This window comes from Anopheles stephensi, chromosome 2, assembly GCF_013141755.1.
Source record: "Anopheles stephensi strain Indian chromosome 2, UCI_ANSTEP_V1.0, whole genome shotgun sequence".
Classification (NCBI taxonomy): Eukaryota; Metazoa; Arthropoda; class Insecta; order Diptera; family Culicidae; genus Anopheles; species Anopheles stephensi.
The window spans coordinates 68,987,038-69,013,663 of record NC_050202.1 but is presented as its reverse complement, the minus strand read 5'-3'; the positions used below and the strand labels follow the sequence as shown (position 1 = coordinate 69,013,663).

At 43.4% G+C, this 26,626-nt stretch overlaps 2 protein-coding genes across 11 annotated transcripts in view; one reads left to right on the top strand and one right to left on the bottom strand.

The window, feature by feature from the left end:
• Positions 1-26,626, bottom strand: part of LOC118504520 (papilin-like) — a 200,992-nt gene that overhangs the window by 143,890 nt on the left and 30,476 nt on the right. The window lies entirely within an intron of this gene.
• On the top strand, positions 1,801-5,950 carry LOC118504519. Of its 2 annotated transcripts, none has more exons than XM_036039051.1 (2): positions 1,801-3,156; positions 4,459-5,950. In XM_036039051.1, exons 1-2 carry the CDS (start codon positions 1,807-1,809, stop codon positions 5,800-5,802), a joined length of 2,694 nt encoding a protein of 897 aa, XP_035894944.1. In that variant the 5' UTR covers positions 1,801-1,806; the 3' UTR covers positions 5,803-5,950. The 2 variants fall into 2 exon arrangements, with proteins under 2 accessions (XP_035894944.1, XP_035894943.1); XM_036039050.1 differs by having other exon boundaries at positions 1,801-3,321; positions 4,576-5,950.

Here is a 26,626-nt window from a genome sequence, read left to right as displayed (position 1 = left end):
GAATTTTGCATCGTTAAATGGATTTGCTTCTTTGGGTGTTGCGTTCGGTGGAGCACCATCAGGTCTAGACATTAGTGATGCGCGGAAACACAATTTTAATGCTACCGATTACTGCAAGCTTCTTGATGGGAACAGAAAGAAAACCCATCGTCGAGCTGATGGTATTAGAAACGAAGCGTAGATGCTTATGTCACTATGAGGATTGTTCTCTTTTAATAAAACATAAAACCAAAACTATGACTATAATATAAACTAAAACATAAAAATGACATGGCTAAATTATATCTCATCTGCATGTTTTTGTTGAGATATCATCAATTGCGTCAGCTTTCCAGTCACTATACACACAGGTCAATAAAAATGATTAGCGTCATTGTTTATTACATTCTCAAACACATCAGGAGTACCGCAAAGAAGCATTCAAGGGACGTTGTTATTAGTTATTTTTACAAACGATATTGTGATCTGTCTTCCAGATTTTTGCAAAATACTACTCACCAATGACCTAACAATCTACCTACGTGAAACCCAATGAACCGACAGTCAAGCTTTACAAAATTGTTTGATTAAATTTACCTGAATTTGATTAGCCATGAAGCGAAAATCTCAAAATGTAGTGTCATAACGGTTTCGAGGAAAAACTCGCCCTTAATTTATGACTACATGAAAGCTGATTTAGCGTTTTCTCGCTGAGGTGAAGTTCGTGATCTTGGAGTGCTTCTTGATAGCAGGATAACTGCTCAGAATCACTTAGACTTGACAATTTCGAAATCTCTATGTGCATTAGGTTTCTTCGTTCGTTTATGTAAAGAGTTTAAAGATCCTTTTTGTGGAAATCGTTATTTTGTTCGCTAGTACGCTCCATCAATGAGTTAATACTCATCCTGAGAAGAGTGTGAGCAAAATAGAGAAGTCACAAGAAGATAGCATTTGGTAATTATTTTGATTAAAAACTTTTAACACTTGCTGCGAATTAAATGTCAATTCATAAACAAAGATGACTTTCTGGAAACGAGATTTCAAAAGCATTGACTGCGACTACATTACCCCCGACAGGATCCTTTAAATTAATTAAACCCCATTCCAATAACATAAACAAATGAGGCTCTCTTGCCATTTCTCGCCTTTTGCGAATTCTATTTGATATTAAATTTTGATTATAAATGTAAAATCAAAAACGTTAGTTGGGTAGCAGGCAGGATCACCCTGTACCGAGTAAAATGAGAAGGATCACCTTGGGCAGAGGATGAAAAGTAGATCAGTAGCGAAACGTCAGCAGAGCGATAAGGTCATGAAATAAAGTTGCTGCTCCGTAAATTCTTCAGTTGTTCCATTTCTCCCATTATTATATTGTTACATTTGGTGTCAGAAGTGGGATATACCTATTCCCAAAACCCGTTTGCTGTGTGCGGCTGGTCGTATTAGTGGTTGCTGTGTGCGCCAAAATAAAGACCTGCACGGGTGTGAATATACCGATACGCGGAAAAGGTTCGCTTTACTAGCTGTGTGCGGCAGGTCGTGTGAGTGGTTGCTGTGTGCGCCAAGGGATCGACGTGCGCGTGTGTGGTAGGCGATTCCTGGAAAGTATTCGGTGCTTCGGCTGTGTGCTGTTATTCATGTGAGTGTGCTGTGTGCACTAAAAAAGAAACAATCGACGTGTATGTGAGCTGTGTGTTACAGGTCGTGCGGTGTGAATAAACTATGGAACGATTGGTGGAAGAATTTACGCGTGTTGGCCTAGTGCGAAAGTGTGAAATGGCTGGCTTGGCTACGTCCGGCAGTAAAGAGGACCTAGCGAAACGGATCATGGATTCCGGAATGACGTTAGAAGCCGTTCCCGAACAAAATCCCATCGAAGATGCCGCGAACACAACGGGCTATATGGATGCGGAAAGCGGATCGCTAGTAGACGCGACAAAAACGGCCATAATCCATACACCAGTGCAGCCATACTCATTCCGAGATGTGGAGGACGGAATTGAGCCCTATGGAGCGGATTTGACAAAGGATATTAGAGCGTGGTTCGACGATTTTGAGGGTGTCGCAAAAATGGCACTGTGGTCCGAAGACCAAATGTTCATCATGTGTCGACGTAAGATGGTGGGCATTGCGAGAAGTTTCCTGGCGACGGAAAAAACTTTATCATCCTACCCGGTGTTACGATCTAAACTGATAAAGGAATTCGAAAAGATAGTACGCTCGGGTGATGTTCATAGAAGGCTTATGGCTCGACGGAAAACGCATAAGGAAACTATGCTTGAGTACGTATATGAAATGCAACGCATAGCTCGTGACGCCGATATTGACGAATGCAGCCTAATCGAATACATCGTGGACGGCGTGACCCATGAAACAAGAATGCGTGCGTCACTGTATCGAACGAGCAACATGACCGAGCTAAAGCAGGAATTGTTATTCCTTGAAAGAGCAGAAGCCAAAAGAACATCGGAAAAGAGTGTTACGCGAGTTGAACCAAGAAATCAACGAAAATGTTACAATTGTGGCGATGTCGGACATGAAGCTAAGAAGTGTGTTAAAGAAGAAAACCCGAAAAAATGCTTCGAGTGTGATGGTGTTGGTCATCGAGCAAGGGAATGTGATTCTCGAACAAAAGGACCGAAATGTTATTCGTGCGGTGAGCGCGGCCACGTGTCGAACAGTTGTCCAAGAAATCGAAACAGGCACAATCCTGGGAATACGAACCTCGTTTCGAGTGAAAATAGTGGAACTGTTGACATGCGCATCGGGCAATACTATTTCAAAACGCTTTTTGACACCGGCAGCGAATACAGTTTGTTACAATACAGTGTTATGAACAAAATCGGTAGCCTATTGTTGGCAAAGACCGACATGGTATTCAACGGTTTTGGTGGGAAAAAAACAAAGGCATTGGGTCGGGTAGAAACCGAAGTGTGTATCGACGGGCAAAATTATCCGGTAATGTCTTTTTATGTGGTCCCAGACAATAGCAGTGTTTACGAAGTGATTTTGGGAAGGGATGCGTTGTGTGCGATGGACGCCTTGGTAACTGCGGAGGGCGTTAAAATAAAACCAAGAGTGAGCGAGAATCAGGAACAATGCGATGTGTTGTGTGCGAATGCCTTGACGATAAACGGCGCAAATGAAGTATCAATACATCATCAGTATCGGAATGAGATAGGGCAAATGATCGAGGATTTCAAAGATAAGGAGAAAACCAACTCGAAATGGTCATGTAAAAGTCCGGTTGAACTGGAAATTGTTCCCGATGGACAAATAATGCCATTTAGGCATGCGCCCAGCAGGCTGCCTTTCGTGCAGGAACAAGCAGTAAACAAACAAGTCGATGAGTGGATTAAGAGCGGAATTATAAGGGCGTCTACATCAAACTTCGCGAGTCGTGTCGTGGTAGTAAAAAAAAAGGATGGGTCAAATCGTGTGTGTATTGATTTTCGGAAATTAAACAGCATGGTATTGAAAGATGCATTTCCAATACCGGTGATAGACGACGTTCTAGTGAAGTTGCAAGCAGCAAAATGGTTCTCGGTGATGGACTTAGAGAATGGTTTCTTCCACGTGCCAATAAAGGAAGAGAGCAAGAAGTTTACGGCTTTCGTGACAAGCAGAGGTTTATACGAATTCAATCGTACGCCATTTGGTTTCTGCAACTCACCCGCGGTGTTTATTCGTTTCGTTAACCATGTGTTTCAACAACTAATTGATGATAATGTGTTAGAGTTGTATATGGACGATATTATAGTGCATGGGAAAACGGCGGAAGAGTGTCTAGCCAGAACAAAGAAGGTGTTGAGTACGGCGGCAGAATTCGGACTGAAGATAAAATGGAAAAAATGTCTTTTTATGCAGCGATCTGTTAACTTTTTGGGCCATTATATCGAGAACGGGACAGTTTCCCCTGGAATGGAAAAAACGAAAGCAGTAAGGGAATTCAAAACTCCGAGCAATGTAAAAGCGGTGCAAGCCTTCTTAGGGCTTACCGGGTTCTTTAGGAAGTTTATCAAGTCGTATTCCATCATAGCTAGACCTTTAACGGATTTGCTAAAGAATGAGGCTAAATTTAGCATTGGTGAAAGAGAGTTGAATGCTATAAACGCGGTAAAGGAAGCATTAGTGCGCGAACCAGTGTTGAAGTTGTATCAGAGAGGTGCAGAAACTGAACTCCATACCGATGCGTCAAAAGAAGGGTTTGGTGCAGCATTATTACAACGGTTTGAAGGGAAAATGCATCCAGTTTCATTCTGGAGCAAGAAAACAACTCAGGCAGAGTCGAGTTTGCACAGCTATATTTTAGAAGCAAAAGCGGTGTATTTATCGGTGAAAAAATTTAGGTTCTACCTGTTAGGAAATCAGTTTAAATTAGTAACGGACTGTATAGCTTTCAAGCAGACACTGAAAAAAGCAGAGGTTCCTAAAGATGTTTTGCCATGGGTGATGTTCTTACAAGATTTTACGTTCGAGACAGAACATCGGCCCGGAAAAAATTTAAAGCATGTGGATTGCTTGAGTCGATATCCGTTGAGTGTAATGAATATTGCAGCTGATGTGTCGGTGCGGATTAGAGAAAATCAATTAAAAGACGATCAGTTGAAAGCAATCATGGCTGTGTTAGAGAAAGCAAAGTACGATCCTTACAAAATGAAAAACGGTCTATTACATCGAGCTGTGGAAGGGCAAGACTTGTTGGTGGTTCCGCGTCTGATGGAAAGGCAGATAATATCAGATGCTCACAACGCAGGTCACATTGGAGTACAAAAGATGATGCATGGTATAAGACAAAAGTTTTGGATCCCTCATTTGGAGATGAAGGTGCGACAACACATTGGCAATTGTGTTCCGTGTATTTTGCACAATAAAAAGCTTGGATTGAAGGAGGGTTACTTGAGTCCTATTCCGAAAGGGGACGTGCCTTTGCACACACTTCATATGGACCACGTAGGCCCCATGGATACCACAGCGAAACAATACAGGTATATTCTAACAATAGTTGATAGTTTTTCTAAATTTGTTTGGTTATACCCCACACGTACTACAACTGCTGAGGAAGTACTACGGAAACTGGAGTGTTGGTCAGCCGTGTTTGGAAATCCGACAAGGATTATCACCGATAGAGGATCAGCGTTCACGTCCAATACGTTTGCTGCGCACGTTCAGAACCAGGGTATCGAGCACATCGTTTCTACTACCGGAGTGCCACGGGGAAATGGACAAGCGGAGCGAGTTAACCGGACGGCTATAGAAATGCTGGCGAAACTATCGACAGAAGATCCGTCAAAATGGTTTAAGTGGGTGAACCGAGTGCAACGTGCGATAAATGCGTATTATCATTCAACAACGGGCAAAACACCGTTTGAACTGATGTTTGGCGTGAAGATGAAAAATAGCAGTGATGATCAGCTGAGGGAAATTATAAATAAAGAATGGTATGAATATCATGATAACGTAAGGCAGGAATTGCGAAAAGACGCTCGTATTGCTATAGAACAAGCGCAGCGGCGCTACAAGGATCAATTCGATAAGAAACGAAAACCTGCGTCAGGGTATAAGCTAGGAGAGTTGGTAGCTATCAAACGAACGCAATTTGTTGCTGGTAAGAAACTTGCCAGCGAATACTTGGGTCCCTACGAAATTATGCATGTAAACCGCAACGGGCGGTATCGCGTTAGGAAAGTAGGACTTGGCGAAGGACCGCTAGAGACGAGTACAAGTGAAGATAATATGAGGCTATGGGCTTATGCGTTAACAGCAGAAGAGGGAGATGATGAAGATCAAGGGTCTGACTTCAATCAGGACGACCGGATGTAAAATCAAAAACGTTAGTTGGGTAGCAGGCAGGATCACCCTGTACCGAGTAAAATGAGAAGGATCACCTTGGGCAGAGGATGAAAAGTAGATCAGTAGCGAAACGTCAGCAGAGCGATAAGGTCATGAAATAAAGTTGCTGCTCCGTAAATTCTTCAGTTGTTCCATTTCTCCCATTATTATATTGTTACATAAATTAACAACGCTGACTTTGCTTAACAACATTTGCCTAACGAATTGGTAAGCTCGCTTTTTTTGTTTTTGCTTGTTCACACAAGTTTTTGTCTACATTTTGTTTGCAGGATCCCACCCCGTAAATTATTTTTTTTCCACGTATTTTCCACCTTGGGCAGTGGGGAAGCTTCCTGCCTTGCTTAAAAGGTGCCACGCGAATGTGAGCATAATTCACCATCATGCGATAAACTTAAGCGCCGTCTCTGCTGGGTGTTTCCTCCCACAGGGGCCCAGATCGATCCGGCTTCAAGGAAAAGTTTTTCCACCCGATTCGATTCAGAGCGCAAGAGATTCAAGCGAAGGGTGGCCCATTACGAAAGGGCGGATACGTATTTTCTGACAGCACTTACCCCTATTCAAAGCCACTCGGGTGGCATCCAGAGTCGTTTTTGCTTTCTGGAGGGGTTGCCCCCCCTTCCCCCCCGAAAACAAAGCGACACGGAGAGGCTCAGTTGCACCTGCGAGTAAAATGTCATTGTCAAAACATATAATCTTGAAAAGTAATTGCGAACATTTATCAGTTTGATTTTAGGCCCGTTCGTTTGCTCTCATCCGCCTGCCCTTGCCCGTGCTAGCTCATGGTTTCTTATCCTTGGCTTTTTTTCACCATTTTCACCGGTAAAGTTTCTACGGGATCACGAAGGGAAGAGAAAATCTGTTTTTGTGCGTCTGCTACAGTTGAAGCGTGTTCTTTAACACTGTTTAGCTACATTGGTGAGAATTCTTGGTAGCTCCAACGACTCTGGTGTTAAAAAACCGTGGAAAAATAACAAGGAAAATTCTCCATTCTAAAAAATTCTAGAATTCCGCTCTGCTCCCAGAAATAAAGCAAGCATTACAATGCATGATCAACGTGAAAAACGTGGGAAAACTCAATCGAGGCAGTAATCGCAACGTTTCCATTTCACTGACGCGGGCACAGGAAAAAAAGGAGCATGGAATCCCGTTGAAGCCAAAATGATAATTCTTCGATGGAAATACCCCCACCCGAAATGCGATTCAGCGTTCGCACTGCCATCACGATCCAATTTATTTTCATTCCACTCATTGTCTCACGCAGCTGAGCCGGTTTGAACTACTGCCGATTGCGAACGGAGCGAGGAAGCTCACTGTGGAAAACATCCCCCAGCCAAGGGATGAACGTCGTGTTAGTGGAGTGGCAATCGTTCCTAGCCGGAAAGCCGGAGCTTAGCTCGACGAGCTTCTTCCGCTGATTATTGTTTCTTGGTCAGCTAGGTCGGCAGGACAATATTGTTTGGAAAGGTATCACTAATAGGTGCGCCCTTCCAGAACGTTTTCTTATCTTATTTCGACCACTTCTTCGTTTTTTTTTTTGCTGTGCCGCTAACTCGTACAATCCTTCCAGAAAAACCTTCCCGGGGCCGACGTGCAGGATTTTTCCCCCTATTCTGAATGTGCTCGGTTCGTCCGAAAAACCAAATCATAGCGTTTCTCGTACATTGCCAGTTCGTTCTTACTTGCTTTCATAAATATTTTCTCGTTAAGGTTTTGTGTGCCATTCTCATACTTTGGCGTGTGCTCAATTCACTCACGCCCCGTGGGGTTGGGAAGGTTTGAAGCCCGCTATTGATGTTATTGCCAACGGAATGTTTCTTCGACTTTCGCGCGCGCCGTCCGTGCGACATTGTTTTGCTTCTCTTCACGCACAAAAAAACCGGTGCCAAAAATGAACCTTCCCGTTACGTGTGGGGAGCCACAGGCCAGTGAGAAGGAGAAGACAGCAACAGCAAAAAAAAAGGCAGCCGGCTATTATTTCTTCAGCCCCATTGGTTTGTGGCGCGGGAAAAAGGAGGATAAAAATTACGCTCATCAATTTTGCTCGATGTTCACTGAAGCATTTAAGGAATAATTGAAGAGCCAGCCGTTGCAGTAAATGTCGCAGTAATTACAGCCTAACCCGTTGGCTTCTTTTTTGTTTGCCTCCTTTTGCTTCAGCACAAAAACTGTTTTCCCAAGGTTTTTCCTTCGTACCAATACGTAAATGTTTAGTTGCGATCGATGCCTATTTCTAATGCTTGTCCGTAACGTACATGTGAGCGGGCAGGTTTGAGCCTGGGGAAGGTTTGTTTTCTGAAGTTCATTTATGTTTCATGTGCCTTCAACGTTTTTGGATGCGATACGTTTGGCTTTCGTTCAAGTGTTTTCCTGGTACTGGTAACGGTCCAAAAGAAGTGTTATAGGTGCATGCTTTTTAACAAACGAAGGTCCTTGGTGCTGCCGAATTGTTTGTTCCAATGTTTGTAAAACATGAAAAGTACAGATTTAACATACTTTGCAAAAGATAAGCTAACTTAATTCGTTTTCACTACAAATCCCTACATTAAACTTTGACTCATTCGCATTTCTACATTTAATAAAAATTCTTGCTCATTGGAAATCCACAAGCCCCAACACAAGGGCACAAATGAAATGATGCACAACAAAGGGAAATATTCATTTTCAAATAAAGGAACAGGCTGTACAAAAACAACGGCAACACCAACCAAACTACGGCAATCAGAGAGCACCAGCACGGTCGAGGCACAGCCGCCTAATGTTGATCTGGGATCAGCATAAAACAGAAACATCTAAACAACAAAGGACCGAAAGAATGCCACTCAAACCAGGGCAGTGCGCTGTGCGTTCGTGCAAAATGAAACATAGAACGAAAACAAAACGAAAAATGGCAAAGAGCACTCAAAACGAGCAGTAGCAGCAGCGTCATTGCCCGTCCGTTGGGCGGAGTGGTGGAAAACTCAAACATCTATAATTTTATGCTAATTATGGCCAATGTTGTCCCCGCTATGCTCTGTTATTTTTATGCTTCACTTTCATTTCATCGTTTTATTTCGGACTGGATGTTGCGACGGCAAATCCTTTGAATCTGCTGATTGGAACCGTACACTGGGTGTGGTGGGCCGGGAAATGCAGCGAAGGGAGGAGGTGGAGGCGGCTCGAGGAAACATAACATGAAGGCAGTGGAATGTTGTGTTTTATTTTGTTTTTTTTTTTCGAGTTTGGTTTGCCAGTTGATGTTGTTGTCGATTTTACCGTACTGATGGAGGAAGGCACCGTTTTAATGATTCTATTTCGTTCCGCATTATAGATAAGCGCCCGGTGTCCGAGCGTGGTATGGTACGGTGCTCTTTCACGGGCGGACAGGTCGGATCGATTCGCTGTTTCGGATGACGAGAATGTGTGTCTAACGACACGGATGTGTCGCTTTACCAGCCCGTGAAACGTACTGCAAATGGATATTACCGTTGAATCTTATCGAGTTTAGCAAATTTTTTGCTCATTTGTTGAAAATTTATTTCTCATCTATAGAAATAAAACAGTTCATAAAACATTTTACTACAACTGTATTTAAAAATGCAGGGGTTTTTAGCTGTCAGGAAATAGCTATCTTCAGCATTACTTTATATTTAAAAGCTAAACAGGAAGCGACATTTAATACGACAAAGCTTCCGAATTGAACTGCTCACTTGAAAATTCGCAATTTGAATTAACATCATTAACATTCCCGTCCGTTCAACAAATTCAACGCACGATTAAGTAGAAAGTACGATTATCTCTTCCAAAGAACAGTTTGTAAAGAACCAAGAAACTCTTCCTTGCTTTAATTTTTACTGCTCTAAACTAGCTCAATGACTAGGCGTAATAGATCACTTTTTTTACTAGATGGAATATCCTATGTAGTAGGGAATAACACTTTCGGATGACCATGTGGACATCCAAGTATTAACGATGCTTGGGTTATTGCTGCGTTCAAAATTTTGAGAATGAGTTTATACGATACTAGCCTTAGTAAAGCTCAAGTTTTCGATATTCTCCATTTAAGCAAAGAGAAAGTATGTAGCTTTAGGAGATGCTCTTGTTTTAAAACTGAAACTTGAAAAAGGTACACACCTTGATGACAAATGATTATAATCCTCAATACCGAATCTTGTGCGAATGAGGACTGTAAAACGAGACTCCAAATATAAAACTAATTTGTATTGAAGACAAAATCTGTAGTTGGTGTTTTAATCTTTCTAAATTCATTCTACAAATTACATTGAATTCATGAATTCCGCACCAATTCTATAAACTTCTTTAGCTCCCACGGGTTTTCAGACAATTAAACAATAGCACTTCTAGCTCTTGAACTTCTTCGCGAGGAAGATTCAAAAATATTACACGTACAATCCATCAGTAAACAGGCATAAGAAGAAGCCAGTGGAGGCAAATAACCCCAAACTCGGACCCACAATCAGTTCATGGTTCTCCAGAAAGAAAGGGAGGAAAACCCATTGGCGAGAGGTAAAACGTCCGGCACGATGGATCCCATATAGCACCTGTTCTACATAACCTACCGGCGAAGTAGATTCGTTTCACCTTGAAAGCAACCAACCGACCGAGGAGTTTGCCAAATCGCTCCGTGAGCTAGCCACGACCATAACCCACCACCAGACACCATCAGGCTCGCGCTGCTTCGCTTCCTTTTTGGCCAACAGCTACCAAACCAAATTCAACGGGGAGGCATATTGTTGTACCCTTTCGGTGGTTGTACTCCGTTGCGTTGGAGTTTGCAAAACCGTGCCTGTTGTTGTTTAGCTAGAAATTCAATTTACGTAAGGTAAAAGTTTAACGATGTTTGATTGATCGACGGTTGGCTGATCAACCGATGCGTGGGTGTTTGTTGTTGTGCAGGTAAGGAGCGGGCACCATCAGGAACCTGGTGAATGTGGGAATCAAGTTAAGAATCGCCGTACGACAATCGAGCGTATGGGAACGCTTCATGGCTCGCACCAAAGAAACTAGTCATCTGGCACGGTTACAAACATTCTAAACCATTCCTGAGCAAAAGCAAAGGTAAAGGAAACCTCCCAAACACACACACAACCACACAGGGCGGTTAGCGACCGTTTTACTGTTCGATCGGGTGGGTGGCCAATAGTTGTGCGGTTACGGCATGCCGCAGTGAATGGTGATAAAAAATATGAATAAAATATGCTCGAATCACGAAAGTGTGGAGAATTTCTGAAAGGGCATCCCTTCCGGTAACGGTATACGGGACGGGCAGGTTCTGAGTTTCTTCATCCGCCCCTAGGGCCCCTCGGTGGAGGTAGAGGACGGTGGCGGACGGTGAGGTCGGAAGTCGTGCCACATTTCAGTGAATAGTTTCATCGCAGTGAAACGCTAGTTTTGCCAGTGCTTGCGTAAAGCACAAGGTGTAACTTTTGAGAATCCATTCGTCCAGGACACGAGGCTCCAAATGGAAGGAGTAATTACAGGGATCGACTTTCGGGTGGGTACCTTGAGCGATGGAAAGTGATCCCTTTCGGTATGGGTCTTCCTTTGCCTCCCATTAAACTACCCCGTGAGGTCTCTCCGCCCCAACGATCTATTAATGGGTGCTGGGCCGAGTAGGGAGCGTTGAACACCGCAAGCGATTGGGCGAAAGTTCTGTGGCATTATCGATAGCAAATTGCTATTTTCGTTGGCCACAGTTTATAATCGTAACTTTCATCACGCAATCCATCATTCGACGGCTGCCACACACTATCCCGGTTCCCGGGTGGCCTTGCAAGCAGTTCCTTCCAACTCACGGGTTGAATAAAGAGGAGGTGGTTGATGGTTAGGACGGTTAGATTCGAGGTTTCATCCATTAGTTTCGATTGCTGTAAGTCGATCGTAACCGTAGTGGGGGGGGGGGATTGCTCCAAGGTCCCGGGTAAACCGAAAGTTTCTCTATCGAAGTGAGTTGATTTACAGTTCTTCATTTCAGCTCCCGTTCGGATGGAGGGAAAGAGGGTGGGTAGAGGAAGTTGGTGGAAATGAAGCACTAAACAAACAGCATAACCCAGCGAACCGAACACCGAGGTAGCTTTGGTAATTTGTTTCGTTTTTCGGGTGCTGAATTATGTTTCCTTCGTCTGTCGTCGTAAGCGGGTGATTATTTTAATCGTTTGTTCGATTGCTTTTCTAGCGAAAGCAGCGGGTGCGAGTATGTGTTTATGAGTGTTTAATATGGAGTTGGCAGGGTGTGGATATTTGTCGTGAGGATGATACACTATCTTATCGAGCAAGTACAAACGAATCAATCATGCCAAGTATTTGTCAATCCTCTTGCACATCGTTTGTTGTCACAATTCAATGGTCTAGACATGACATTAGATTGCATTATCAGACAAGTTCGGGGAACTTGAGCTCAACTGGGTCATACTATAGTCTTATGGAATATCACATAAACTCATGAAACTCAGGAAACTCAACAAACTATGGCGACTGACGAAGGGGGGAATGTATTAAACAGCTACAGCCTTAGTAGTTACATACGTTTTTGAACGTGTACTTTGTTTAAATCTGTCCGTCTTTGCAACATGAATATGTACAAATAAATTGCTGGTCTGGTATAGAGGAACCGCTGCAGTGACGAAACATATGAGCTGAGGATATGAGGATGACTCTATCAATGTGGAGCAAATTACACTCTCTTGGCTCTTGTGTGCTGTTGAAACGCACGATAATCGAGTAAATAAGAGCATTCCATGGTCTATGATCCTACGTAGCCTAACATTTAGGAACTACTTGCGAAAAATTGTTGGTAGCGAATTTTTTATCCCCGAACGAAAAGTAAGACTTCATGAGGAATCCCTTAAAAGACGATTATTAACGGTTCGATCGTTACAGCTCAATTAATTTCGAAGCAATCGAAAATTACTATGTTTCCAAAGTCCTCTTAGTATTTATATAAGCATAAATTTGTGTACATATGTTAACCTCTTGCCATTCATAGATGATATTTGTCAAATGGTCCTGAGACTGCTTGGATTCCTTTGTCGCATTATCGATTTGTAGCTTTTCCATACAAATAAAGTGATTCTTCGTGCAATCATACTTGTCAACCCAACAGAGACCACACAGACACACTCTACGGACCAACAAAATGGGTTGAAAAATGAGAACGCAATTTCATTAAATCATGCTCTTCGTCCTCATCCATCCATCCTTCCTTCCAGCTCCGATACGTCTCAATCACACGGACAGGGGACGGGGTAAAAATTGCATCTCCTTTCGAAGAAGCACAAATCATATTCCAGCTCCGTAGTACACACCCAGCACGGAAAGTGCGCAAGTCTTCCGCAGCTCCACATTCAAGGTGTTATGCAAATGAAATTGATACCGACTCGCAAAAAAAAAAAGGAATCAAACCGTACCGTACACAGCGAGCACAGAGCGCCGGTGATACACTTCCGACAAGCGTCAGATCCTCGCACCTCGGAAAACTGCCAGAAAATTTCCACTTTTCCCGTCTGCCGGCAGCCGGAAGCGTGGTTGTCGTGAATCTTCTACGGCTCGAAGCAGGTGTAAATACGTTCCTGCTTTCCGCGTCGCGTTTCGGGCAACAGTTGGGTGTACGGTGGTGGTGTTCCTTGGGCACGAATTCGACAACCGATATCACTCGTCACTGTCAAAGTTATATTCGGGCAAACAGCAATCCCATCATAATTTCATCGCCGCTCGGCAGCTTCTAACGCAGCCCGGATTCCGCAGTATATGCAAAGCAGTTATCACGTTTCCAGGTTGGCCCTGGAAAAACAATGGAACGCAATTTCCACACCTTCCACTTCATCGGACTCGCTCCGATGGTTTGCTTGCTGTTGTTGGAAGCGGCCAGAAGAGAACACCTTTCGCGGCAAGGAGAGAGCAGATGGGAGAAGTGGCCGGATGAAGTATGGAAAGAACTTGGAGGAGCTTTTCCTTGAGGCGGCGCAAGACGGCCATAATTTATCCCCTTCAATTTGGGCCGAGCCCGATCACGATTCAGGGGAGGGTGGTGGCCCCAATGGTGATGGTCGTGGTGGTGATGATGTATGGTTCGGTTCTACGTACACCGGAACACGAGTTCTCGTGTTAGCTCGATGGTGGAAAAGTATGCCGAATAGTTTTGATGTGCTACCAGCATCAAATGGTGGTACGCCTACTCGCCACGTTCCGTTTCGGACGGGGCGCTATTCTACCTCTTGACATTAACCTTGCCCATTCATGAGAGCTTCATGAGCATCATCATCATCATCATCATCAGCGGCAGTATCGTTCTCATGGGCGTCAGCGGTTGCGTCGCGACCATCACGAGTGAAAAATTATCCTTCCAAGCGAATCGCTATTCTGGCTGATGAAAAAAGGTAGGAAGAAAACAACACGCGCGTGCACACACATACAAACACACACACAGACATACACACTAATACACAAGACAAAACAAAACACCAGCAAATGGGCGAAAGACGTTTGAAGGACCTTGAAGTTGTTCCAAGTTCTTCGTCTTCGCCGCAAGCTCTGGCGCTCTCCACCGGCGCCTGCTCCTACTCCCCTTGCCCATCCCACAGCTTTGCGCACCTGTGTTCAGCCTGGGGAAAATGAAAACCCCACCGAGCCGAGGTATCTTTTGCAGCCGAACGGTCGAGGCCCAGCCGAACGGTGCTGAACCCCACCGCGGGGGTCTCTGAGTGCTAACGAATTTGCGGTAGACCACCTTTAACCTTTATTTATTTAGCACCTTGCCGGCGGCTGAGCTAGAAAATAGGAAAAACCGTTCCATTCCGTTGTTCCGCTGTGTTCCGTGGAACGGCCCTTTCCCGGCCGTCACCTGGGTACGCCCTACACAGCTCAGTCAGCCGTGCTCCGAGCGGTTCACTTTTGGATCGAATTGGTTATGACGGGTTCGTGCCAGAGTGGTGGAAATATTTCCTCCTCGCCCTTCTTCAACTCCCCTCTCCCACCTCATTCATCACCACCTGAGCACATGGAAAGCGAAAGCCCGGAAAGATGCATGCGGGGAAGACTATGGGGCAGCAAGGCTGCGATGGAAAATAGGCGAATTATTATTAAAATATGCACAACACATTTTTCATTCTGTCAAATCGGAAAAGACAAAAAAGGGGGTTGGGGTGGGGAGCTTCACCACCGGGAGGGTGGAACCAAAAGACCGTGCGCACCATGATAAGCTCAATCGAGGCGATGCTTGCAGCGAAAGCGTTGCGTTGGTCGCTGTATGCGCACAGCCTGGAGGAGAAATTAGAAATGACAGACGACAGTGTACCCACGGTGTGGTGAACATGACCGGCAAGGTGGAGCAGTGGGAAAAAAGAAAAAGAAATAGGAACCTCAAACGACCACCCTCTATAACGTCTTCGATGGGTGAAAAACGCACGCCGCCCGAAAGAAACAACAGCAACAGTCCTGCCGAAGGACTTCTTATCTTGCGTGGCAGAATCTTCACCTTTTCGCACACCTTTCGGGGCCACTTTTTCGCCGCCCGAGAGTGTGGGTGGAAATTTGGTGAAAATTGTTCGGTATAAAGCCACCACCCAGCTTCGGCCAGTCACGGGGGAATTTTCCATGCGTTGGTGTCGGTGATTACGGGCTGATGATGCCACTTTCGATGCAGCTCTCAACGATGATGATGATTGTTGCCCCCAAAAAACGGGCATAATCATTATGATCATTACACCTCCTGGCAGACGAGACTTGGAAATTGGATGAGCGAATGATCTCCGACGAGACTCTGCCACCGGTGAACGAATTGTGCCTACCGCGCAGGGAAATTAGATAGGGGAAATTGTTTTCCCATCGGGTTCCTTGCTTCTAGCAGGTAAAAGCGGAGGCTTCTGAAGCTGGTGATAAAAAAAGAAGCTAACGGATCGCTTTTCAGGATGATCCATTTTGGCTCCATCATGCTGGAAAGTAGATGTCGATTCGAATGTTCGTGACATTCCGAAAACCCCCTTTCCATCTCATTCGCCCCGTGATAAGGGGTTGTTAATTCAAGTGGACCCGGTTATTGGATCAAACTGACAAACCACCGGCACCAGCTGTCGCTTTCCATTCGTAAACTTTCCGGGTGACAATTTTCCGCCTCGGCTCGGAGATAAAGATGCTGAGACGGGTGTTAGGCTTAACCACCTGAAGATTTTCATCCGATTCACAGTTTCGACCGGTGATGAAAGATTAGATTAGTTTGATACGTTGACGGTTGATTCGTCAGGTTCAGGTAACAGTCAGACCCGATGTGTGGTCCTTTTCTCCGGTGGAAGGACTTTTAGCACGAAAACATTCTCGATTACCGAAACAACACTTACGTGAGATTTCTTACAGCAGCCGTCGGTGCGTTTGCCTGTACGAAACGGGGGTTTTCCTATTAAAAGTTGAAATGCAATCAGTGCAAATGGTTTTTGTGTTGGTGAGCTCGAATGTATTATTGGATTCTGCCAGATAAATCATGCAAGTGATGTAACTGTTCACCCTTCATGATTGAGCCGCTCCAATGTGTACAATGAATTTAAAAGAAGAACATCAGAACAACAACGTTTTGAGTTCCAGGCACCAATGACTGTCCGAGGCGAAACGAGAATTGCTTCATTATGCAATTTTCCACACAAGCGCACAATAATTGCAACATTTTTCTTGGTAGCTAACTGGACTGCTGGATTGATTCTTATCGTACGAAAATTCCACGAAATTTACTGCATTTGCAAATGCTCCACTGCAAGAATAGCACAATAAATTAACAAGTATTATAAGATATCGTTTTCCATTCGTTTATCTTCCCGCATGTACGAACATTTCCTACAGCCAACCAGTGTACTGTGCCGCATCGGAAAAGAGATTCACATTCAATGCTGTGTTCCATCTCCTGTTTACTACGAACCTGATAAAAGATGTCCCAGCTTCGAAAGGGGGAAAAAGGAGATACCAAGAAATCCTTCCAACCTGTCGCTCGAGGCTAACCGGTCAATGTGAACAAAAAGTGTCCTTGGCATTGCGTATCGGAATGTCATCCCTCCTACGAGAATGTCTGCTGCAGCACCACCAGATACCAGAACTAGAATGGCAACCGGCGTTTGGCAACTCGGCACAAAGCACAGAGTTACAACCATTCCGCCCGAAGCGTCGAATGTTATGGAAGAAGCAAATGAAAAGCTGTTGTCGGAACTTATCCAGATATCTGAACCACGGTCGCGAGGACAGCCGGTCCCGCCAGCTATGCAAAGTCATGCTCGAGACGTCGATGATCTGGAAAGATGTGTTCCCGGACCCATGTCGACTGCCGCGGATCGGGTTTTGCGTCGAAGCGTTCGTACGCTTTCCGTGAGCAAAACCGGGAAACCGACCATCAGCACAAGGATTGAGTCCGTACACTCGACGAAAATCTCCCTCCCCCGCCGTTCCTGGGCCCTCGGTTCTACTGTGCCATTACGGTGCGTCCAGACAGCAAGAAAACGGCGCTGGCAATTAGCCAGACGCGTAACCAGAACGTGCAAAACGAACGTCTTCTAATTACGGGAACTACTACGTGCCGACTGCTCACGGCACTTTGCGCTAAAATGTGTGTATGTGGCGCTTCGTCCTGACGTCGTGGCGTGTGCCAATTTGCAATCCAAACTCTTTCCAACCATTTGCTGCTGGATGGTTTGCAAAACAAACAAGCTGTTTCCAGTTAGCGTAGTCTTCTTTTGCTTTGCGAGTGCTTTTCCAGCGCAGCATTTAACGTTAGACGAGCGCTTGTACGCGACAGATGCATAATGATGGAAGTTGGTGGAATCATATCGAGTTTATTTGTTCATAAAAGCAAAACTGTCGTAACATTATGTTTGAAAGCGCTTATCATGAGACAGTGACGGGGTGGTATGAAATTGGTCAAAAAACAAGCTGCTTTACTTAATCTACCATAAAGCTGGCACGATTTATTGAAATTTGGTAAGCCAAGAGATAGACCCAAACACCCAAATCAAGTAATCAACCAACCTTTTTGCAAGCCTTTCTGCAGGTGCTTTTTAACGCTTTGTCGTGATCTTTTCGAGGACGCAGTTTTAAGTATAGAGAGTTTTCTCTTTTCACCAGGTGAATATTTCCGCCCACCCTCTCAGCCCGGCCACTCTAGAGGTTAAGGAAAGGTTGCTGTTCAAAAAGAAAAATGGTACAGCAACGAACGCAATGAATCGCAAACAAAACAAACCAAAGAAAAGCTTGCGAATAGCGGTATAAGAAGAAAGCTCTTCCGAAAAAATGCCTTACAAACGGCCGGCAACAAGAATGCAAAGAAAGGGCGAAGATGAAGGCGAACACGACCTACTACAGAAAAAAAGAATGCAGATATTAATTTATTACAGAAAAGGCCAGCGAAGCATAAATCTCTCTAGCCGTTGGCACTTTTTCAAATTGAGCACAGAAGATTTTGTTTACACGAGTTGTCTGCTATAAATTGTTACCGCCTGTCAAAAGGGCTGGCCATTTTATGAGCGAAACGCACGTGTACACCGGCACGACAGCGGATAGGTGAGCCAGAAATAAGGTGTACATCGTGCTAGAAAATTGAAAAGTGAGCTTGAAGGGGTATTTTATGGGAAAAACATACTTTTAATCAAGAAACATGCAAGCGTGGCAATGTGCAAGTTGGTTCTAAAAAGCTTAAATATCATTAAAGCATTTGCTTTTTTACCGTAACGTCTTGGCAAATCAAGCTCTCTGGATGGAAAAGTATTGTTCTTCCTCTTTCAGACGTTGAATCGGGCATCTTATTCTTGTTGACCAAATTTTGATAAACATCATGTGACACTCGAGGCATATTCAGGCATTTTACGATGATGGATTACCTGTGTAAACCTAGTAATCCAGTTGGTTTATTTAAACTATTTCCTTTTTTATGGATCTTAATTGATTTTAATCGATTTTTATTGATTTTCATAAAAAATAGAGTAATTTTACTTCACGCGATTTCGGAATTTGATTTTGCTTGTTATGTATTTTGATGTTTTAATGCTCTTTTGAATGTTTCCCACACACGATATCGATGAAGTACCAGGCGCCTCCATTAATGCTTGTAATAGAGTTTTTATAGTCATATCCTTAAATAATCTTTTTTATTTCATAGACTTGCCCAAACACTTTACATTGAATTAATTGGTATCATTTATACCTTTTTTGTTTTATCAAAAATTACCTATGGCTTCGAAGCATAAAATGAATGCCTAGTAAGACGTATGATAAACACATTTTTTCTTATGTTATGTCTTCTTCTAACGCCCCAAATTAATTTTCAACAAATTGCCGGGCTCAAATAGCCTCTTAGGCTTTTCATTAATAGAGAAGAAGTTTATTTACAGACCTTTCTAATGGCAACTCCTTCCAGTGTTTCTGTAATGAATGGGTTAAGTTGAGGCATTAGTTTCAAACAATAAAATCAAATTGCATCGAACCGGAATAACCCTTTAAACGTTTTTTCACACATCAACACCATGTTTATCGCCATGTATGACGTATGGAAGTGTTTTGCCGGAACAGTAAATGACTAGCTGCCCGATGATCCTTGTCCATTCATTTCCACCTCTGTTTGTCATCTTATCTAGGCTAGTAAATGATGTTTTTAGGGCAATAACTGGTCGAAAAAATTAACCCACTCCCCTCCTTTTCTTCTTTCCTCCCTCCTCCTGCCACAATGATACGCTTCATCGAGGCAGAGCAGTTTTGCGTAAAACCATCGCTGGCAGAAGAAAAGCCAAACCGAATCACCGAAAACTTTATTGCCTAATTAGATTTGAAGAGGGTCGTAAACTTACAATTTGATAAATGGGTAGCGCATGAATTTTGGCCCCGGGAAACGCGCTAAAACACTCGTTCGTATTGCACAGTGCGGGACATATTGCCAGCGAAGCCTACATGCTTCCTTGCCATTTGTCAGCAGTGGGGAAAAGGCGTGGACAGCAAACGGTTTCGGCACGAGAGCATTGCAACATTCGAACATAGGGTAGCGTGCGGTGGATAAAGTTTCGATTTACCAAAAAACCCTTTTCCCGAGACAAAAAAAAAAGATAGACACAACTAAAAACTGTATTAACACCACAAAACGGTTGGGAAGCGCCGAAGAAGAGGAACCGTTTTGCTGCTAGTTAAGTTGTCATTAAACGGCTTTATGTGTGTGCGCGTGTGTGTGTGTGATCTAGCGGTGTAGTACATGAAACTCTTTTGCCAAACCGGTGGTTAACCTTCACCATTCAAACAACTCGGGCGTAGGTGCCAAAAACTAGAACCTACACACACAAACACACGTGCTGACGTGCGCCGGGAACTAACCAGTGATAGCACTCCACACACACATACACACCAGGGTTCACACACAGGCGCAGAAGTGAGTGGAGAAAATTAGGCTACCCTTCAACGACTCCAACCAGGGCAACCCCATGACGGTGGTCCTTTTACAGTTAAACGACTTTATAACTTTGAATGGGCCAAAGGACCGTCGGTGGTAGCGGAAAAAAGAGGACTGTAGAGTGCGCGAACACCGGATAAACCCAATGGTTGTAATACGCCCTCGGTTACCGCAGCATGTTGGTACTGTTTTTCGGTCGTAAATAAACAACATCTGCCTCCGCCAGCATCCAACTTCCCGAAAATAAACCAACGCCCGCCAGATCGCACGCAGGAAAACGCTATCTTCAATCCCCATTAGAAGACACTCAGAGCCCCCGGATTCCCGGAGTGATCAAAGACGTTCGAGTGCCGAGCCGTTTGTGAATCATTGCAAAAGTTTTAACATTTTTAAAGCAGTGTGTGTGTGCCGCTCTTGAGAAATCTATGTTTTCGAGCATCTGCTACCGAGCCTGTGCTGTGGTTTGGTTCGCTTAAGCAGCTATCAATAATAATTATTAGCACTTGAAACTCCACATAAAATTATTTGACCATTCTTCTGCGGAATAACGTTGCACATAAAATACGACCAAACAACCGATTCGAACCTTCCAGCGAAAATAAACCACACCGTTGGTCTAACCGGCCATCCCATCGCTTTCGGTTGTGGTCAATCATAACTTTGATCGATCTTAGATTGTTTTATGAGCAAACAGTGGCAAATCGCGCGTTTTAATGAAGGCTTCAGTTTATGGGATTGTTGCCTACTGGCGGAGAAAGACAAACTACCCTATTGGCTATTTTTGGACGTTTGCTAGTAAACTTCGGCAAACGACTATTTAATGTTTTTCTTCATAAAATGATGCAATTTGGTGACTGAGGTTTAGATGGCTCTTTGTTTGCAAATGATTATCGGAAGAATGTAACAAACTTTTGTTTGGTTTTGATCATCTCAGCCCTTGCTCCTGCGTCTTGTTCCCAACCAAGGTCAGTCTCCGATAACTCAATTAATGTTCGTTTGTGGTCTATATATATTTCGGAACAGCTTGGTCCACGCGCCACATGTCATTGCAATTTTGCTGCGTGTCGGCAATTGTCCATGGCTGCGTGTGCACAATATGCCCAACCGTTCAATATTAATGTGGTGCGAAAATGAAATAAAATAAAACGGAGCAAAACATGTGTTGACGGTGCTAAAAAATGCATAATGCCCGGCTGGAATGGTGGTTTGCTCGTTTGGTTTTTTTTGCTTCTCCTTCCTGGAGGCCTTTTTCCCCTTTGCATTAAATCCATGATTGGGCAGCCTTAAATCAAACTATGTTCATGATTTTAAAATGAGGTTCGAGTGTGAGAAAAACGATTTAAAAAAAAAAAAAACATTGCACCTCGCTTTTCCTCCATTGTCCGTTGAATCGATCGGACCAGGCTGACAATGGCTACCAGTGGCCACATTACCATACACACGTGTCGCTCGCACATGGAAGCTGATTCGGATATTCCCTCCCGGGCCACAACAAAAGCTCAGCTCAATCAACTTTCGTCCAGCGCACGTTCCAGCACCGGAAGCTGCATTGCAGACATCGCTGACAGCATCACCACCAGTACGGTCTCCGGTCCGGTGGGGACCGACCGTGGACTGTTGTTTGCGCTCATCATAATGTCCATACCACTCTGCCCAACCGAGAAGCGTGGAACAACGGTCGATTCAAACCCCGCACACTGGTACTTCCAACAAAAAGGGTAGGAATGGGATGTGCAGTCACGGCACATCAGGAACCCTCGCTACATCATTCGCATCTGACGGTGATTCATCGCCCCCTTGGGGGAGGAAAAGAGGGGGGCAGGAAGGAAGTCCAACGCAGCGGGAACAACAGCATTCCGGGAAAGTGGACACTGGTTTTTGGGGTTCTCAAATGTCGTCTACGATAGTGTGCGGAGTAGTAGCTGGGTGCCAAACTCCTTCTGGTCGATTCAAGCGCATCAAATCCAACGAGCGAGCAAACAGCTTACGACCCCTCAGCGAACACCGAAATTGTGTTCGCCGCGTAAACTCTCAACGTCAAACGATAATTAAATTTAATGTCGAATTAGCATCTTCATCCATTACTCGCTTAATTTATGGCGTGACACAAATCGCGAACGACAAGCTCACTCGGGCCAACCATCGGACTGCTTCAAGGCGCGACATCAGGGTCTTCTTTTGCATTTCTTTTTTTTCACTTTACAGTTCTTTGCTACATTCGATTTGGACGGGAAATCGGTAAGGCTCGGGCAAGAGTAAGGCTTGTGCCCGAGGTTGCAATGAACCATATCATATTGATTGGGTAAAGTGGTTCTGAAAATAGTCGCCGGGGTGTATGTGTGAACGAAATGCAAATTAGAGAGCAAACCTATTCGATTGGAAAGCAGAAACTGTCGCGTCTAATAAGCTGCCACCACGGCACGAGGACTTAACAAAGCGCACGTTTGGTTTGGGTATAAAGCATCTCTTTATCATCACATGTGAAAGATACATACATGGATTAAAGAGGTGCAGAGAGAAAAATGGTGAGAAGAATGAAGACATAAAAGCCTTAAAGGCTGGAAGACATAACCATATACCGATAGGAGACGAATAACAAGATCATTTAATGATTCGCTCTTGTTAGCGCTGGTTTTTATGTTTAGATTAATCTTTTCATTCAGCAATTATCTTGTTTATTATTGACTATATCAATAGATATCTCCTAGCCAGGCTCATTGATGTACCAAATACATTCTTGTCTTAACCATTAGTGATTGAACATTTCTTCTACTTTGTATCGATGCTTACTTGTTTTTCTCTTTCTTCTTTCATTTGTAATGGCATTTAAATCTCAGAGGGACTCGGCATTTTGTTTATCTTTTCTTAGGTTCTTGTTTCCTGGGCTAAACGACCTCTTAGACCATGCCTTTCATTTCGGGCTTACTAGCCTTATTAATTCCATGTAGTTGGATAGTCAGCCCTCATTACGGCGTAACGGCTCGGAAGAGATTTGAACTTCGGTTCATCCGTGTGAAGATCGGAGCCGCTGTCGTCTCTACGACCTGGTAGCCCGTTATTTTCTTTGATTGTATTATCCCTTACCTTTATAGTCAGTAATAGATGAGGAAGTGATTGATTCTTATAAGCCGTTGCCCGTTACGCGTAATCAACTATTCACTCTTTTGGACTATATTTTTATTATTTACGAGCTGCAATATTTTGGGATAGAAAAATAACTTAAAAAATACATACATACATACATACATACATACATACATACATACATACATACATATTCTAACACAAGAGTAATGACAGCGGTGAGTGATTTATAAAAGGATGACGAATATTCAAGAATGATAGAATAAGTCTTCACTATTCATAATTGTGAATGGTCCAACAGTGTTGGTGTATTTTTTTTTGAGTAGTCAATTATTTTAATTTTGTAAAGAATAACCTCGTATTGAGGTTTGGGCATAATAATATATTTGTTTTTATTCTTAAAGAATGATCAGCCATCTGGCCACGCTGCATTAAATTACAATGTATGTACAAATATTTGAGCTAAATCATTTTTATTTCAATTTAATTATTGAAAAAGCAGGGCTGTGTTTGCATAACCACTTTGCCAACGCATCTGTGGACTAAAATAAAACAATTGATAGATAAGTCATTTACCAACAAAAAAACCTGCGAAGAATTTTTAAATCAATTTGAATCCATCACAAAAATCGTTCAACGATTCATCTTCCATACCAAAAAAAAAAAACATTCTTTAACTTTAACTTCTGTTAACTTTTCGTTCAACACAGTTTCTTTATCCAAACATAGAACACGTCCAGGCACCCAGACAAAAACCTAACTCGATCCAACCTTAAACTTAAACACAATTTAGTGTATCCCGCTTCGTCATGAATAATGTAACACTCTTTAAAAACTTTGTTATTTATATCAACATAGACAGGAATGTTCCCGTGTCCCCTACATTCGCCAGCGCTGAGCCATTCGGCTGGACGGACGGACACGTCTGGTATCTTAAACAAAATGTCTATTCGTTAACATTCTCATTATAGCGACGTTGTGCGCCAGGTGTTCGCCGAGCAACGCAGAGAAGTAGGGAAGAGACCGAAGGAGATAACGAATAGGGAAAACAGTGACCTTTGCCATCACGATGTCAAATTATTGAAACAACCAATAGAATAGGCACAATGACAGGTCACAAATAATCTAGCACGAGTACAGTGCTTGAGAAAAAAGAAAACTCCGGCTACAATTGTTCAAAACAAAATACGAAAAATTGAAAGAAATTGTACTTCGGCATTCGAATAAGAAATGATAAAATGACAGTTGAAAACACTTTCCACGGGTTTTGTTTTCTTCTTCTTCGTCAATTCCTGACTATTACTGGTATTGCGTTTGGTACAGTCAAAAGTTTCCATTTGTATTTTACTGTCCCTTTTACAAGAGAATAGATTTATTATCATGATTCATTATTACGAGATAAGAAGTACCTTTGTATTGTTTGACTTGTAAGATTGTTTACCTTTTTTTCTTCGAGCTGAGACACAATAATGAGTTACTGTTAAATGATGCACTGTAGCTGATATTTCTTCGGAACCATAAACGCTCGTGACCAAAAACTTCCCAAAACGATATACGAAACAAAATGGACTCACGGGCGGAAACGTCCAGGAAACTTCGGGGAAGCAGAAAATAGCACAGAACTGTCGTCCCACACGATGGTTTTCAGTTCCAGCATTCGTTCCCTAAGCCTTCCTCATTCGCGTTTGCCGAATCCAGCTCCCAGCTCGGATCCAACTGTCGGCCGTCTTTATCGGTACGTTTGATCTGGATGGAGCGAGGAAACTTTCGCTACGAAGCAGTCGCCATGCTGGATGACAATGGTCGAACCGGTGAAAAACATAGCGCAATGATTATTATGCAAATGTTGTTCCCTATCGTTCGCTTTAGTTGACTCGAGACACAGTCGTCCTGGGTGGTTGTCCTTAAATTCTACGTGCATTTTTTCCATCCGTTTCTTGGCTGGAGTTTTGTGTTTTGTTCTGATGATTTTTTTCGCCTCGCTTTTTTTTGTCTGTGTTGGATTGTTCCTTCCTTAAAATTTTTTTCCCCTCATTTTTTTTTTTGTTTCCTTGACAAGACCATCTCCACGCTTTCCCATCGTTAGCCTTCGTTAGTCAACGTGCTTCCGGGGGTTGTGTTGGAAGAATTTGCTTTGTACATTTGCAAGAGCAAAAAAGTTCATTTCTTCCAGTTATTTGAGTGTGTGTGTGTATGTTTGGGTGGGGTATTTTATTTTGTCTCTTTAGCTTTTTATTTGACAAATAAGGTTGCAAGTCACTGAATCAAATGTTGTTGTCTGCATACAAACAACTGGTAGAAGATCGAAAAGATAATTTCATATCAATATTTCAATTCATCCAATCGCTTTTAATCTGAGTGTCGTTGTAACACTGAACTAATCTGTTACTTAAAATTCTTAGTAAATATAGTGTCCATCGAGTAATCAAGTTGCTGTATTAAACATTGCGACAATTTATTCTGAAACCAAAAATAGAAAAAAACACAAGCCTCAATTCAATTGTTTCATTTTAAATCCAACAACTTTACTTTCCACCAAGGAAAGAATCGTCCCGAAAGAACGAGCGCAGAAATGAATTTAAATTTCATCTGTTTGAAGGTAAAGCCCACTTCCCCCCTCCTGGATAAGTCGCATTATTCGTTGAGCTCAGCACAAAAACAATCGAGCAAGGCTCACCTTCACCAAAAACCGGAGGCGAATAGCACGAAAGCTAATAAAACAGATCAGGTAAATTTGTGAACCGTATCCACGCACTTCCGGTACTCTAATTTAGCAAATAGCAGCAACAGCAGCAGCAGTTTGGAATTAGCCTCCGAGTTTTACTGCCACCGTTGGCGCGAAAAGGTTTTCGAGGATAGCGAATTGGATTTCGAAGGCTTTCCGAGACGGGCAATGCTCCTGTTCCGACTTGCTCACCGGGAAGCTACCGACCGACCGACCGACTGGCTGTGCTTAACGATAGCCGCCGGTGATCACAGATTGGGGACGGAGTCTTTTTCACCCGTAGTTCGGAGACACCGAGGGACACAGCTCTTTTTGCCGGAGCCGGAATATCTTAATGCTAATTAGGCAACGAACCCTGAAACCCTTTCCGTACACACAGCTTTGTCAGTGATTGTTCCGACAGAACTTTTCTTATCACGATAATTGTGAAAGTTTTTCTCTGCTCTCCGGCTGGTTTGTATCTTTTTCTGTGTGCGCCTGTGTACCGTTTGACGTGTCGAATACGGCTACAATACATCTCTTACTCATTTTGGTTTAACGACGAGGAGCAAAAGCATGGCTTTCGGTAAATCGAACTAGAATTGAAATGA

Excerpts from the sequence above, each read along its gene's own strand:
- LOC118504519 (XM_036039050.1), top strand. The coding sequence starts at position 1,807 with ATGGATTCCGGAATGACGTTAGAAGCCGTTCCCGAACAAAATCCCATC. Across the intron at positions 3,322-4,575 it reads AACAAGCAGTAAACAAACAA|GACGATCAGTTGAAAGCAAT; the intron begins GTCGATGAGTGG and ends AATCAATTAAAA.